Genomic DNA, 15,617 nt, shown 5'->3' with positions numbered 1-15,617 from the left:
TCATAAACTTGCCCCACTTCACTTCCAGAGTGTGATATTTGACCCATCCCCAAACTCATATCTTTCTCCATTCTGAAGGTTCAATCTAATCAGCTATTGTGCAGCAGCTATGGAAATTCATTCCTTTGATTTCTTAACGATTTCTTCTCTGCTCCTGGCTGGGAAACTGTTTTGATCTGAATAGAGTTGTCTGCATGGGGATTCTGCATATTAATGATGTGACTAGCTGGCAGGGATGTTAGGTGAAAGCACTCGGTGTACTTTTTCCAGTTATGTTTCGCCTCATCACAGCTATAGTGGTCTTTCTAGATGCCTGCCACGAACATTACGCTCTTCGGAGCAGCCTCCGGGAGCCAGGTGGAAACAGAACAGACAGCCTGTCCTCCCGTCAAGTACCTAGACTCAAAGGCAAAATACCCCCAGATACTTCATCACCAATGAAACGAACACATGTATGTACGTCTTGCTCAGCAAGGGAGTTGCTAAAGTCGCTAACCTTTCACCCTGGTTTCTGCCTTCACTCTGCCCAGACCAGGGTAAGATGCTGCATTCTCCCAGCTGTACAACGCCTCCTACATCCCCCACCCTCACCCTCCCCACCAAGGAAAGGACTTCCAACGAGGTAGGAGCATCAACTCCGGTACCCGCCCTTCCCTCTCGATCCAGGCCAGAAAACTCCACTTCCCGGATTCCCGACCACTCTCTCCCGCCCCCTCCCTGGGCAATCCAGTTAGCGCCGTCCTGAAGCCATCGAAGTGCCCAGCCTAGCTGCGCACCCCTTCCCCCCAAGCCAGGTCCCCGAAACAGGCCCCAGTTTCCTCCCTTTCTCCTAGGGTAGTGCACCGAGAACCTGGACGCACCCCTCAGTCATGCTAGTACTGAAAAAGTCCCACCCCGCCCCCCAGCCACAACGCCAGCCTCTAGCTTTGCCCGGGAGGGGCCTTCCCTCCAGAGGTGAAAAGAAAGCGTGTGTAGGTTGTCCCAGCAGCCTTCTCCCACACTCCGCAAGGGGCCTGAACCCCCAGAGAAGACAGACTCGAGTGGCCCAAGGGGCACCTCCCTCTCCCTGGCCCTATGGAGGCCGTCAGGTCGCGAGAGAGTGAGCTCGCTGCGGGACCCCGGGAACCTCGGGGAGACCGGGAGCTGCCTGGGTCTGGGTACAGCCTCTCCTGGGGACGGGCGGAGGTCGGCGCTGCGGCGCAACCCCCGGGGACACTCACGATGGTCACGCTGGCTTTGCGCAGGTCGCGGTTTTCCTCCTGCAGCGCCTTGCACTTGAGTTTGTAGGTTTCCAGCTCTATCTTCAGCACCTTGTTCTCCTGCTGCAGCGAGGCCAGGCGGTTGGTGAGCTCCTCCAGACGGAACGGCGAGATGACAATGCCCCCCGATTTCCCACCGCTACCTCCCCCGCCACCGCCACCACCGCTCCCGCCACCACCGCCCGAGGTCGACGAGCAGGACGACTGCATGGCGGCCGAGCTGCTGCTGTTGCCCCCCGCCCCGTCCGTGTCGCTCTCGCTGGCGCTGTCCGCCATGGCCGCGGCGGGCTGGGGTGAGGAGGAGGAGCAGGGAGACGGCGACGGCGGAGGCGGCGGCGGTGGCGGCAGCGGCGGAGGTGGTGGTGGTAGCGGCGGCCGCGGCGGCGGTGGTGAAGGCTGGGCTGCGAATGAGTGGGCGCGGGGCGAGCACAGGGTAGCGCCGAGCTGGGCGCCTGGCACCAGGGCGCAGACTCGGAGCGCGGCGCGAGAAAGAGAGGGAGCTTCCCGCTGCCAAGGGACCTCCTCTGCCAGAGAACAGAGACCCCGCCCGGGCTCGGGCAGTATTGCACTGAGGCTAGCTCTGGCTGGCCTGGCGCGCTTGGTAGGCCGCCCAGCTAAGCTATCCGAAAGCTCCGGGACCGGCCCGCCGCCGCCAGGGGCCCGCCTACTGGCCTCCGCCAGCAGGCTACGGACTCGCGGCCGCTGCGAGAAAGCCAGGATAACCTCCACTTCTGCTGTTCGCTGGCCGCACGTGTTCTGAGGGAGGGCCTCTGAGTCCCCTAATTTAAACCCAAGGCCGCCCAGCCTCTTCCGGGCTCGCGCCCGCCCCTGGGAAAAGGAAAACCAATGCCCCACTAGCCTTGCAGGTGCTGGGGACACGTGGAGAGGTCAGCCGGGTTCCGCCAGCCCGCCCTGGACGAGTCTTGGCCCCATCTTCCGCCAACTGTATAGGCTCGTGTTTCCCTCTGTCTGTTTCAAACATCCACGCAGCCCTTTCAGTTTTTTGTTAGTGAGCCTGACAGGGAGGCATTGAAGAGCCAGAAGAGAACAGTAAGTTCCCCTGCAAGGGGCAGAGTGGGGTGGGGCGAAACAACACCAGCCACAGGTTAACCTCGTTAACAAAGATTTGCAGAAGAACACGCCACCTTCTTTACGCCCCTTAATAATTTAATAAACCCCACTCGGCCCAACTGTTAAACAAGGTGCAACTTTTTCTTTTTCTATTTACATCTTGCAAACAGTACCAGGACACGTCGTAATAGGATTAAGACGCAAACATCTAATTCAAAAAGAAAAAAAAACAGGTTGACACTTTTTGTGGATTGAAAGTCATCTCTTTAAGTGCCAGTTTAACGAAATAACTGGAGACAGAATTATGCTCTACAAGTAGTGGTGATTAGGTAGGACTACAAGATAACCATTACCCTTCCTTACTATAGTCCTGTCCACTCCTAGAAAACTTTAATAAATGAAAAATTAAACCAATTACTCTAATGGAGCCTAATTCAGAGTTCTAGTTTTGAAGCGTAAGAAATTTAAAATGAAAACTTTTATTCTTTCCCCTCCCAAAGAAGGACTTGTAGGAAATTGGCAGGTTAGAAGATTCTAAACACACTGTTGATACAGAACAGCTTCCACTTATGTATAAAAATTGGAAAATGAACTGACCAGACTAGTTTTATTATCCAAGTTTAGTCAAGGGAAGAACAAACATATGGAAACAAAAAAATACAACAAAAAAAAGTAATTTTTTTCTATTCCTTTTAACTTTTGGAAGTTTATAATGTGTTAAAAATTATAAAGGGGTGGGAAAAAAGAATGATTTTTGTTTCTATTACTTCATTACCTTTAAACCTAAATTTGATCTAATGATTAAACTGTTATTCAATGGTTATTGGAAACTGCTACCTTGGGAAAAACTAAAACTCCAAGCGTTCCAAATGACATCATCTTTTACCAAGATGGCTGCTTCTAGCAGACAGCTCAGAACTGCCAACCGCAATTAACCCCCAAATTTCTCCTGTTTTTTATTTTAGTGCCAGAGAACCTCTGAACTCGGTCACCGTTGGTGTGTGTGAAGCGGGGTGGGGGTGGAGGGCGTGGGTGTGGCTGTACTCGGATTCGCATAGCCAATGTAATCGTTCTGTTAGAAGTGATCCAGTGTTACGTTCACTGAAACTTATTTCTCTCCCCAACTTTTCCTTTTGGGGATCTGGTACATGAGACAAGCAGCTCATTACATTAGAAATGGCTTCTGGAAAACTCACTTGCTGGGTGAAATGGAAGAGTAAAGCCAGCGGGGAGTAGCACCACAGGGGGAAACAGATTTAACAGCATTCTTTCCACTTTATTCAGCACCGCGATAGAATCTTAAAGGCAGGTCTGGCTTCCATACTTCACAAGTTTCTATTGTCCCCTAACCCACAGTATGTTAAAGCTTCCACTCTTAGAGTTTATTGCAACAGAAACATTCCTTCCAAGCACAGAGGGGGGAAACTTGGCTCTGTCTTAGCTTTATCACCAAGTCCCTCAGAAAGGCAGACTACAGCTTCAAGTCAGCCGAGGGGTGGGGTTTAAAGGGCCTGGCTTTCTTAAAGGGCCCACGTTACAGTAAATTTAAGAATATATTGATCTTGAACAGCACTTGGAGAAAAAGTACATTTTGACATGTTGCTTTTAGGCAGTAATTCTGTTTAGTAGACTTTAGGGGGAAAGCTATGTTCTAAAACTTCCCTGCTGATATAGATGGGAATAAACTGGAGAATATTTTTTTTCACTGTGGTTTTTATTGTTATTGCAAAGCAGAAGCGTGTCTAATTTTCTACTTCTTGTAAATTTTCTACTTCTTGTAAAAGTGATTCCTCTTATAAACAGACCATTTATCACAACACTGGTTCAGTAATAGCATTACAATGGAAACACTAGTTACAAAACCAATAATACCATTATAAAACTCCTTCTTAGCTTTCTGGGGGAAATGAATCAGAAGAATAAATGGTACTTTGTGCCGTCTGGAGGAAGAAGAGACGAATTTAGACAATCACTTCCATTTGAGAAATAATGACGTTTACCTTTGCCCTAAATTCAAGCTGGAAAAACATCACACACAAAAAAGAATACTTTAGAGTCTAATTGCAAGGTACAACATCAAAATCTTTTACTGTCTGTTGCCATTTGTGCAGCTGATTTGCTCTACGGCCTTGGAACTTTCAATAGTAAAATTGGAATAAGGGCATAAATCATAGGGAAATTTTGTTTTTTAATTTTTGATGGCTATAAATAAATTGCTGTATGTATCTCTTTACATTAATGTCAGAATTGGTAATTGTATTCAAACTCTGAATGGATTTAATGGTGGCAGGACCCACATTACAATTTTGAAAAGATTTTGCATAGAATCATAGAAGAGTGTGCCACTGTGGTGCTATCATTTCTGAAAAGACAGGGTTTATTTAAATATACTTTTGATTTAGAGGTTGGTTCCAGTTCCAAGATCTAGTTAGAGTTTTACAACCTTGGCATTATTGACACTTGGAGCTGGAAAATTCTTTGTTGGGGTAGGTCTGAGGGGTCCTATCCTGTCCTGTAGGACGTTTAGCAGCATCCCTCACCTCTACCAACTAGATGCCAATAGCATGCCAACCAAAAATTCTCCAGATGTTACCAATATCCCCAGGGGGACAAATTTCCCCAGTTGAGAACTACTGATCTAGTTGAACAAACACCTTTGGAGGGCAAAAGCAAGGTCATTTTGGAGTGGCTCTTCTGACAACACATAGATTACATCCCCCTGAACCATCAAGAGAATTCTCGCTTTCATCTTATATTCCTGGTTTCAACTATCCAGGAGATCCTGAACCCAAACCACCATACCCACACTTCCTACCATTGCTTATCTTCAACTACCCCATTTCATTAACATGTATTTTCAGTATTTCATACCTATTCCTGTCAAACTAGCTTTGCATCTGCAGCATCCCATCCAAAGAATCCATCGTGCAACATTAATTGTGTATCTCATCTCTATCTTCATGTTTGTGTTAATTTAGCAGCCAACAAAATCTAAAACTGGTCTTGACACAGAGCATACAGAATTGCTGAACAGGAAATGCTTTTTAAATTCTACTAAATACACAGCAGAACTTGAAGGGAAGTAAAGGGAAATCTCATGCTCCAAAAGCAAAGAAGAAAACTAGAAACAACCCAAATGTTTACCTACTGCCTAAACCCTGTTACATTCATGTAATGGAATAATATACAGCACTGAGAACGAACGAACAGTAACTACATGAAGCACCATGAGTGAGCTTCAAAACATAACGATAAGCAAAGGGAGCCAAAGACAAAAAGAGTTGTGCTGTATGATTGCACTTAAATAGAGTTCAAAAATAGGCAAAATTAATCTATAGTGTTAGAAGTCAGAGTAATGATTCTCCTTGAAAGGAGATAGTGTTTGGAAAAGATATGAGGACGTTTCTAGTAATGCCCACTGTGTGAGTACTTGTTACAAAGGTATGTTCAGTTCTGAAAAGGTATAGAGCAATATATTTATAATCTGTGTGCTTTTCTACATGTATATATACTTTAATAAAATGTATGATTTTTAAAAGGGGGAGAGTCTGGGCACTATAATCCAGAGTAATAACCTGTCAGCTGAAAAGGGCAGCAGCATTGTGGGTGTTGTTAATTACGACATTTGAGTTCTGTGACCCTCAGGGATAGGACTTGAGGCTTCAGGTTTGTGCAAGGCAGGAAGATGTAACTAAGTCACCTACAAAATGCCAGACCATCCAAGAGCTACACGTAGTCTGCAAGGCTGGACTAATGAGGAAAGTCTTCCAACCAGCAAATAGAAAAACAACAAGGAAACTTGGTTAACTTAAACTGGATTCAGAGCTTTAAAAAGTCTTTTTAGAAAATTTATTATCTAGATTTAAGCTTCACCGAGTTAGGAGTTTCATATACCGTATTTTTTGGACTATAAGACACACATACCCCAAATTTTGGAGGAAAATGCAACAGCGCCCCTGCTCCTGCCTCCTGTGACTGCATTCCACCACCGCCTCCACACAGCAATCCAGGTAAGCTACATTCGGACTATAAGATGCACCCCCCTTTTCCTCTCAAATTTGGGGGGAAAGTGCATCTTATAGTTTGAAAAATATGGCACATAATTTATACTACCTACATAGTCCAGAAATCCCCAAGATGACATAACATCTAAAAAGTTGGGCTGCCATGGGAATTCTTTAGGTGATGCCACTGTTCTATACCTTGACTGTGGTGGTGGTTACACAAATGTATACATTTGCCAAATTTCATCAAACATACTTAAAAAGGGTATTTGTACTCTATGTAAAACCCAACTAAAAAAATTTAACTGGCAAAAAGGAGTTGGTGTTGGGATGGTGCTAACCCTAGTCCACCTGAAGCAAGCAAAAATTCGCCTGAAGCAGTCTCAACATGAAAATGGGGCTGCAATAAAAATAGCAAATGCAGAGAAATGATCCATCATGAACAAAACTGAGCAAACAATAAATAATAGGATGTTATCCCTTGAACTTCCGTTAAGGCAAATGTTGACTATCATTGAATTTAGTAAGATTAAGCATATTTAAAATAACTAGGGCCATTAAAGAAGGGACAGAAAGCATAACAATACAAAAGAAAAGTCAGAATTGTAGACAACAATCAAATTTACAAAAGAACCAAATAGAACTGCTAGAACTTAGAGGAGGTTAAAACCCATTAACCCAGGGATGTCAAATTCATTTTCACCGGGGGCGACATTAGCCTTACAGTTGCCCTCAAAGGGCAGAATGTAATTTTAGGACTGTATAAATGTAACTGCTCTTTAACTAGGGGCAAGAAGCTCTACATTCGGCCCTTTGAAGGTGATCTCGAGGGTGATGTGTCCCCGCTGTGAAAATGAGTTTGACACCCCTGCATTAACCAAAGACCAGGATCACACTGCAGTCAAAAAGCCAGCTTTATCTAGCTTGCTGCAGCAAAGAAAACGGGCAATGACAAGAGGGATTTATTGTAGGATTTGTGCTTGAACTGGGTAATTCTAAGCAGGGCTTAAAAAAGCAGAGGTCAGTTCTAATCAGATGTTGTTAAGAAGTAGAAGAAATTTGATGACTGAGTATCTTGATAATTTTTATCTAAGAGACAGGAGAATTAACATAGGGCTAGAGTTATCATTGGCAAAGAAGCAGTAGTTATATCGGTACAGTTCTTTTCGTTATTTTTGTGGCTGCAGAGTGTGGGGTTTTTTTTTCTTTCTGTCATGTTCCAAACATGAAAAGAAGAGGCCTTATTTGATCACTGTTTTTATTTTGTGAGCATTGTTTTCTTTCCATTAGGAACACCTGCACTGTCACCTGAGAAGTTTTTCATTTTATTAGGTGATTAAATATTAAAACCCTCAAAGAGTAAACCAATGAGCAGACTGGACACAGCTGAAGAGAGGATTAGAAAGAAGGAGATAGATCTAGGAAAATTAGAATGCAGCACAGAGACATACAGAGATATAAGAGCATATTAGAGACTGAGAGGGTAGAATAACAATGCCCAACATGCATCTAATAGGTATTCAGGGATTAGAGAATGAGGAAGGATGGAGAGGCAATATTTAAGGTGATAATGACTCAGCACTTTCCATAATTGATAGAAAATATGAATGGTCATATCCAGGAGTTAAAATGAGAAAGGAGTAGGGTAAATAAAAGAGCTATCAAGAGAAATTCAAGGCAAACATGGCTCCTCTTCACACAACCACATCAAAATTACAACTAAAATATAGAACAACCATCATTCAGAATTGTCAGAAATCGAGTTGAATGGAAGTCTGACAACTACGGAATTAAAGAAACCACATCCATCCAGACTGGTAGGAGGGATGCTGATGCAGAATGGGTTGGTCCCTCACCCACATGTGGAGGATAAAAATTTGGGAGGGATAACTCAGGAGTGAGGAGTCCCAGCTCTACACAACGTCCCCTAACCCAGGGTTCCAGTGCAAGGAAGGTAAGTCCCCACAACTTCTGGGTGCAAAAACCAGTGGGGGTTAAGTCAGTGGAAGAAACTTCTGGAGTCCCAAGCAATTCCTCTTAAAGAATCCACACTCAGACTCACTTACCCAGACTCACTCCCACTGAGCTCCAGCAGCAGGGTAGCAGCTTGAAAGGCACCAGTGGCATACAGGGAAGAAATGAAGTGTCTGACATCAAGGCAAACAGCAGCCATTGTCCCTTTTCCAAACCCTCTCCCCATTTATCTCAGACTCTGTCAACCTGGCTGACACCGTTTAACTCGCCTTGGAGATACCCAGAGACTTTGTCATACCCAACTTAAAGGTCCACTCAAGCTCCTTTTCCATATGAATGGCTAATCTTGGTTCAAGCTTCACAACTTCCTAAATTCTCTCAAACAAGCAACAGCTGGCCTCAGTGAGTCCCAGGCCTGGTACTAGCAGCAGTCAGCCTTGGCTTCACCTGGGATCTCCCAGCCCAGCACAAGTAGCAGCCATCTCAGATTGCTTTATACATCAGGAAGAGTGGCACAGGCAAAACACAGGTAGGGACTGACCTTGGTCTATACCACCTGGGAAACCCCAGGGCCAACATACCCAGTGGACAGCCACAGACCATGTTGGAGCACCACCATCCTGTCCCTGCAAGCTGGTCCTCCACAGAGGGCAGACACTGGTGGCAAGTGGTCACAGCCAATCCTTGTAGCTGTTTGGCCTGGGTAAATTCCTCCCATTGACATGCCAACAGCAATCAAGGCTTACCTACAACAGGAGGGTGTACTCAGCCCACACAAAGGGTGCACCTTGAGTACCCAGCTTGGTTGACAGGGGAGGCTGTGCCACTGGACCCTACAGGATACCTACTACATTAGGCCACAATACCAAGACATGGAGTCAAAGCAGTTCTACCTAATACATAGAAACAAACACAGGGAGACTGCCAAAATGAGGAGACAAAGAAACACAGCCCAAATGAAAGAACAGATCAAAACTCCAGAAAAGAGCTAAATGGAATGGAGATAAGCAATCTATAAGATGCAGAGTTAAAAACACTGATTATAAGGAGGCTCAAGGTACTTAGTGAGGACCTCAGCAACATAAAAAAATTCATCAAAAATGAAAAATACATGAATTGAAATAAAAATCAATTTACATGGAAACAACAGTCAAGTGGATAAAGCTGAGAATCAAATAAATGATTTGGAACATAAGAAAGTAAAAACAACCAATGAGAACAACAGGAAGAAAAAAGAATATAAAAAAATGAAGGTAATATAAGCAGCCTCTGGGACATCTTCAAGAGGTCCAACATCACATCATAGGGGTGCCAGAAGGAGAAGAGAAAGAGCAAGAAGTTGGAAATCTATTTGAAAAATAATGAAAGAAAACTTCCCTAATTTGGTGAAGGAAATAGATGTGCAAGTCCAGGAAGCACAGAGTCCCAAGCAAGATGGACGCAAAGAGGCCCACTCAAAGACACAGTGTAATTAAAATGCCTAAGTTTAAATATAAAGAGAGAATCTTAAAAGCAGCAAGAGAAAAGAAGTTAGTTACCTAAAGGGGAGTTCCCATAAGGCTGTCAGCTGATTTCTCAAAAGAAACATTGCAGGCTAGAAGGGATTGGCAGGAAATATTCAAAGTCATGAAAAGCAGAGACCTACAACCAAGATTGCTCTACCCAGCAAAGCTATCATTTAGAATCAAAGGGCAAATAAAGAGCCTCCCAGAGAAGAAAAAAACTGAAGGAGTTCATCATCACCAAATGATTATTATATGAAATGTTAAAGGACTTACTCAAGAAAAAGATCCAAACTATGAACAATAAATGGCAATAAATATAAACCTATTAACAACTGAATCTAAAAAACTAAATAAACAAGAACAAAGATAGAATCATGGACATGGAGAACATTTTGATGGTTGCCAGATGGGTGGGAGTGTGGGGGAGTGCGGGGGAAGAGGTGAGGGGATTAAGAAGTACAAATAGGTAGTTACAGAATAGCCATGGGACTGTATGTATAGTATAGGGAATGGAGTATCCAAAGAACTTATATATCTGACCCATGGACATGAACAATGGTGGGGGGATTGCCTGAGGGAGTGGAGCATACCAGGTGGAGGGGGTTCCCAAGGGGGAAAAGCCAGGACAACTGCAATAGCATAATCAATTAAATATAATTTAAACAAAAGAAATTCAAAAATATACTGGTAGAAATTCTGAAGGACAAGTCCAAATAATAAATAAATAAAAACAATCTTATATAAAACCAGAGAGAAAAGAGAAAACAGAGGTTACCTATAAAGAACAATTATCTATAGAGCATCAACAGATTTGTTAATAGAAAAGACAACTAGAAAAAATCAGAATAAATAGCAACCAGGCACATATAGAAGGTTATAGAAAGTGTGCAAATATATCAGGAAGCATAATAATTGTAATTGAACCTACCTATAAAAACAGAAATAATCAGACTGGAAAAAGGAAAAAAAATTCAGCCATAATTTTTACAAGACTGTAAGACATTAACACTAATGACTTAAAAATTTTAAAGCAAAAGAATGAAAAAAAGATACACATACACAAATACCTACCAAAAGAAAACAGAAAACTGAATAAGCCATATTAAAATGAGCCCCTTAAAGAAATCAAAAGCTCTATAGATTTTTTTAAGGAGACACCTAATAATTAAAGGAAATAATAACAAGAAAATATAACAATTAAAAATTTTATGTGCCTCAGAATATAGCCTCAATATATGTATTAACAGAATTATAAGCATAAATTGACTAATCCACAGTCATTACAAGTGATCATAGCACATCTCATTATTGAAAGATTACACAAATGAAAAATTAAAAAGAATGTGGAAGGTCTGAACACAATTAACACACTTAGTCAAGTGTGTGCGTGTATCTGCACCCAGTAACTATAGAACAAACATTCTATTCAGCACACAATATACCAAAACTGACTATGGATTAGGCCACAAAGCAGGTCTCAATGCATGACATCCCTATCAGATACTTACTGTGTGCCAGGCGCTGGTTACATGCTTTAGTGCTTTACGTATATTAACTTGTTTAATCCTCTGCACAACCCCACTAGAACAGGTACTATGCTTATCCCCATTTTAAAGATGAGGTAACTGGGCTAAAAGAAATTAAGAAAGTTGCCTGAGTTCATCAGCTAATAAGTTGGAGGACTTGCATTGGTTCAAGTCAATGCAATCTGCAGACATGTGCTTTTCTCTTTTTCACAGAGGAAGTTCAAAAAGATACACAGAAGCACACATTCTCGACACCCTGAATTAGTGAGTTTTGCCATTTGGTCACATTCTTTTAGTATTTTCCTTTTCTAAAAGACATAGAACATTTACAGTTAAGCCCATTTTAACTCCATTTTACTTCCACCTTCTTCTCCATGATAGATATGTATCCTTCCAGTTTGTATTTTATACATTTATAATGACCAAATCTTGCACTATTAAAAATATATAGCCCTGGCTGGTGTAGCTCAGTGGATTGAGTGACAGTCTGCCAACCAAAAGGTCACCGGTTTGACTCCCAGTCAGGGCACATGCCTGGGCTGCGGGCCAGGTCCCCAGTGGGGGATGCACGAGAGGCAACCACACATTCATGTTTCTCTGCCTCTCTCCCTCCCCCTCTCTCTAAAAATAGATAAATAAAATATTTAAAAAATATATTTAATGTTAATTTTGGTGAACATGTATATGCATGTGTACACATATACATGGGCATTAATTTTAACAGTTATATGAAGAAGATAAAGGGCATTTTTAGTAGGAAAAAGAGCTTATGGTGTAGACCAAAAAACAGTGAGAAATTCAGTGAGGCCAGAGCATAAACTATATGGAAGCAAATGACTAGAAGTATAAATAGAGACCAGGTTTGAAGCTATTTTTTTATGCCACAAGAAAGAATTTGGACTTTATCTTATAGGAAATAAATCAGAACGGCTGTTTTTTTCTTTCTAAGGAGGAGAGTGATGTATTCAGATACTTTAAAGTAAAATAGCGACATCATAATGTCTCACCCAAAAATATTGTCTATGTAACCACAATGCAATGATTATTTCTAATAAAAATAACAGTAATTGCCTTACTATTATACAATACCCTATTGATATCAAAATTTCCCCGATTGTCCCTAGCATGTTTTTTATACCTTGCTAATTCAAACCAAGATCTAATCAAAGACCATCCATCGTGCTGCTTTTGGTTCTTGTCTCTTCAGTCTCTTTTATTGTAATAAAGCCATCCTGTCACTTTTTCCAGGTCACTAACATACTGAAGACACTTGTGGAGTATTGCGCTTCTAGATTTCCCCAGTTTTTTTTTCTTTTGATGTTGTCTTAACTTTTCCCTCTGCCCTTTGTGTTTCTGTAAACCAGAGTGTTGGTCTAAAGTTCATTTAGGTTCAGGTTAAAACTTGTAACAAGAATGCATTAGAGGTGATTCTGTGTGCTTTCCACTGCAACACACCAGGAAGCACACAATGTGTGGTTGACTAAAAGTAGATGCACAAATTAATCACTCAGTTAAAGTGAGGACATCCAGGTTTCATTATTGCAATGCTATGCTTTACCTTTTTCTCTCGCCACATAATTGGGGGGATGATATCCCAGCAATGGATGTGTTGTGTTCCTGCCTGCCAGCGGCACTTGACCTAATGGTTTCAACATCCATGGATGACCCTAGTTTCAATCAGTAATTTCTTTAAGGGTTTCAAAGTGATAATTGTCTGGCTCTGTCATTTCTTCTACATGTATTAGCTGTCATTCCTTCTGTCAGGGCCTTTTCTCATTAGCTGAAATGATTTGGTTGCCCTAATATACAATTCCTACTGGAAAAGGAGAATAAATATTCAGATACAGTGCATGCACTCCTAACAACTATGGTCTTTTGACTTTCCAAAGAATTAATATTAAGCCTTCTGATCATAATGCAACTAAATGAGAAGTTACTGATAAAATATAATTAAAATAAATATATCTAGAAATTTCAGATAGTTTCTAAATAAATTGTATGAAGGGAATTAAATATGAAAATTAAGACATTTATAACAATGATAAAATCTACTTACCAAACGTGTAGAATGCTGCTTACGTGCAAAATACCAAACAAATATATAGTAAGATTCAGCAAGGAAAAAAGGTAGAGGGAAAATGCCTGTAAGCAGTTTTTTGGCAAGAAATAAACATTTAGACAAAAGGTACCGTTTTGAGAGAAAAAAAGTTTGCTGAAAACAAATAGAAAATCTGAATGTAACCACTGGACAAATTGAGTCAGAAGTTTAAAATATTCCTCCAAGAACTCCCTTTCCTGAGGTCTAAAAGATTTATTAGAGAGTGCCACCAAACAATCAAAGAACAAATAATCCCCATCTTCTACAAATTGTTCCAGAAAATGGAAAACAAGGAAATAATTCACAATTGTTTTACAAGGGCAGTAAATGTGATACTAAAACCAGACAAGGACAGTGAAAAAGAAAGGAAAAGAAAAAGAATGAAAGTTAAATGCTATTAGACTGCTAACTTCACCAGCAATGTTCTTTCTTTTTTAGGCCAGAGAACATCTCCGAACCTCCCTTGCAGTTAGATGTGAGCATCAGACAATGTTCCCCAGAGTAGAATATAAATGGAAGTGATATATGCCACTGCCACACATGGAGAATAAAAAATTTCAAGCACATAGCCCTGGCTGGTGTGGCTCAGTGGATTGAGTGCCAGCCTACAAATCAAAGAGTCACTGGTTTGATTCCCGGTCAGGGCACATGCCTGGGTTGTGGGCCAGGTCCCCAGTGGGGGGTGCATGAGAGGCAACCACACACATATTGATGTTTCTTTCCCTTTCTTTCTTTCTCCCTTCCCCTCTCTAAAATGAAAAAAAATATATTAAAAATTTTCAAGTACAGTCTTCCATGTTCTTTTCTTTTATAACCAACTGTAATGGTGACCCCCCAAGGCCACCACAGAGGACCCTAATTTTAGATGGCAGAGCCCCTGTCAGCCTGGGCCCCTGAAAGACTACATATAGAAAAGATATTTTCACTTCACATAACTGACAAAGGATTAGTCTACAGGTTATATAAATATATAAACAATGACTATAAATACATAAGAAAAATGATAATTCATTAAAAAATAAAAAACAAAGGACATTGATCAGACAGTTCAACAGAGACAGAAAACCAAATTGCCAATAAACAAATGACAAAATGCTCAGTCTCCCTAGTAGTAAGTGAAATCCAAATCTTGCATAGTCTTTAAATTGGTAACAAAATTTAACTCTAATGATATCAAGGATTGGTAAGAACACAAAATAATGAGAACTCTTCTGTCATTCATTGCTCATAGAGGTATAAACTGCAGAACAATTTAGTGATGTCTTATAAAGTTGAAAATGCACATTTATTACTTAATGCAGCAGTTCCATTCCTTACTGTATCTTCTAGAAAACAATCACACATGTGCACAAGGAGATATTAACAAGGTATCTTTGCAAAATTGTGTGAAAGAGCAAAACGTAGGAACAAGTAAATGTTCATCAACAGCAGAGTGGATAAATCAACTCATTCTGTATAGCAAGGAAAATAAATTCTCTAGAGCAGTATGTATCAACATGGACGATTCTCAAAAGCATGTTAAGGGGAAACTAAACAAGTAGTGGAAACATGGTACCTATGATACAATTTATATAATGTTTAAAAATAGGCAAAACAATAATCATTGTGAATCCTTACATTTGTAATAAATATATAAAGGCATGCACAATGATGAACACCTAATTCAGGATAGTGGTTTCCTCTTGAAAGGGGGACAACAAAAGGCTTCACCATTTTGTAGCATTTTTTTTCTTTAAAAATAAGTATATAGCCCTGGCTGGTGTAGCTCAGTGGATTGAGCTCAGGCTGTGAGCCAGGCATTGCAGGTTCGATTCCCAGTCAGGGCACATGCTTAGGTTGCAGGCCATGCGTCCCAGCAACCACACATTGATGTTTCTCTCCCTCTCTCTCTCTCTCTCTCTCTCTCCCTTCCCTCTCTAAAAATAAATAAATAAAATTTTTAAAAAGTAAGTATATAAAGGATTGTATGGAAATGTAGATTTCACCCGGCTGGATCGTGCATGCCTGGTTCTTCAGTACTTTTTGCTATATTTTACATACAGCTGATCAGAGTTATTCATGAAATTGCCTGCCCCCTAAAATTTATTTGTAACTCCCAAATCAATATATTTGGTGTTTTATGGTCATTCACAGACACACTGGAAAAACTCGAGTCCTGTGATAATGCTTGTTCTCTGCTG

The 15,617-nt window shown here is 41.4% G+C and overlaps 1 protein-coding gene across 2 annotated transcripts in view; it reads right to left on the bottom strand.

The window, feature by feature from the left end:
- Positions 1–2,122, bottom strand: part of CCDC6 (coiled-coil domain containing 6) — a 108,417-nt gene extending 106,295 nt beyond the window's left edge. The window contains exon 1 of one of the 2 annotated variants that reach the window (XM_036026925.1): positions 1,221–2,122. In XM_036026925.1, coding sequence (XP_035882818.1) covers positions 1,221–1,535 — 315 coding nt within the window. In that variant the 5' untranslated portion in view covers positions 1,536–2,122. The remainder of the gene's footprint in view (positions 1–1,220) is intronic. The other variant, XM_028511172.2, reaches the window with a different exon arrangement.
- Positions 2,123–15,617: the final 13,495 nt, after the last annotated feature.

This window comes from Phyllostomus discolor, chromosome 5, assembly GCF_004126475.2.
Source record: "Phyllostomus discolor isolate MPI-MPIP mPhyDis1 chromosome 5, mPhyDis1.pri.v3, whole genome shotgun sequence".
NCBI lineage: Eukaryota > Metazoa > Chordata > Mammalia > Chiroptera > Phyllostomidae > Phyllostomus > Phyllostomus discolor.
Note: the sequence above shows the minus strand (reverse complement) of the source record. Positions and strands in the feature narration are given on the sequence as shown.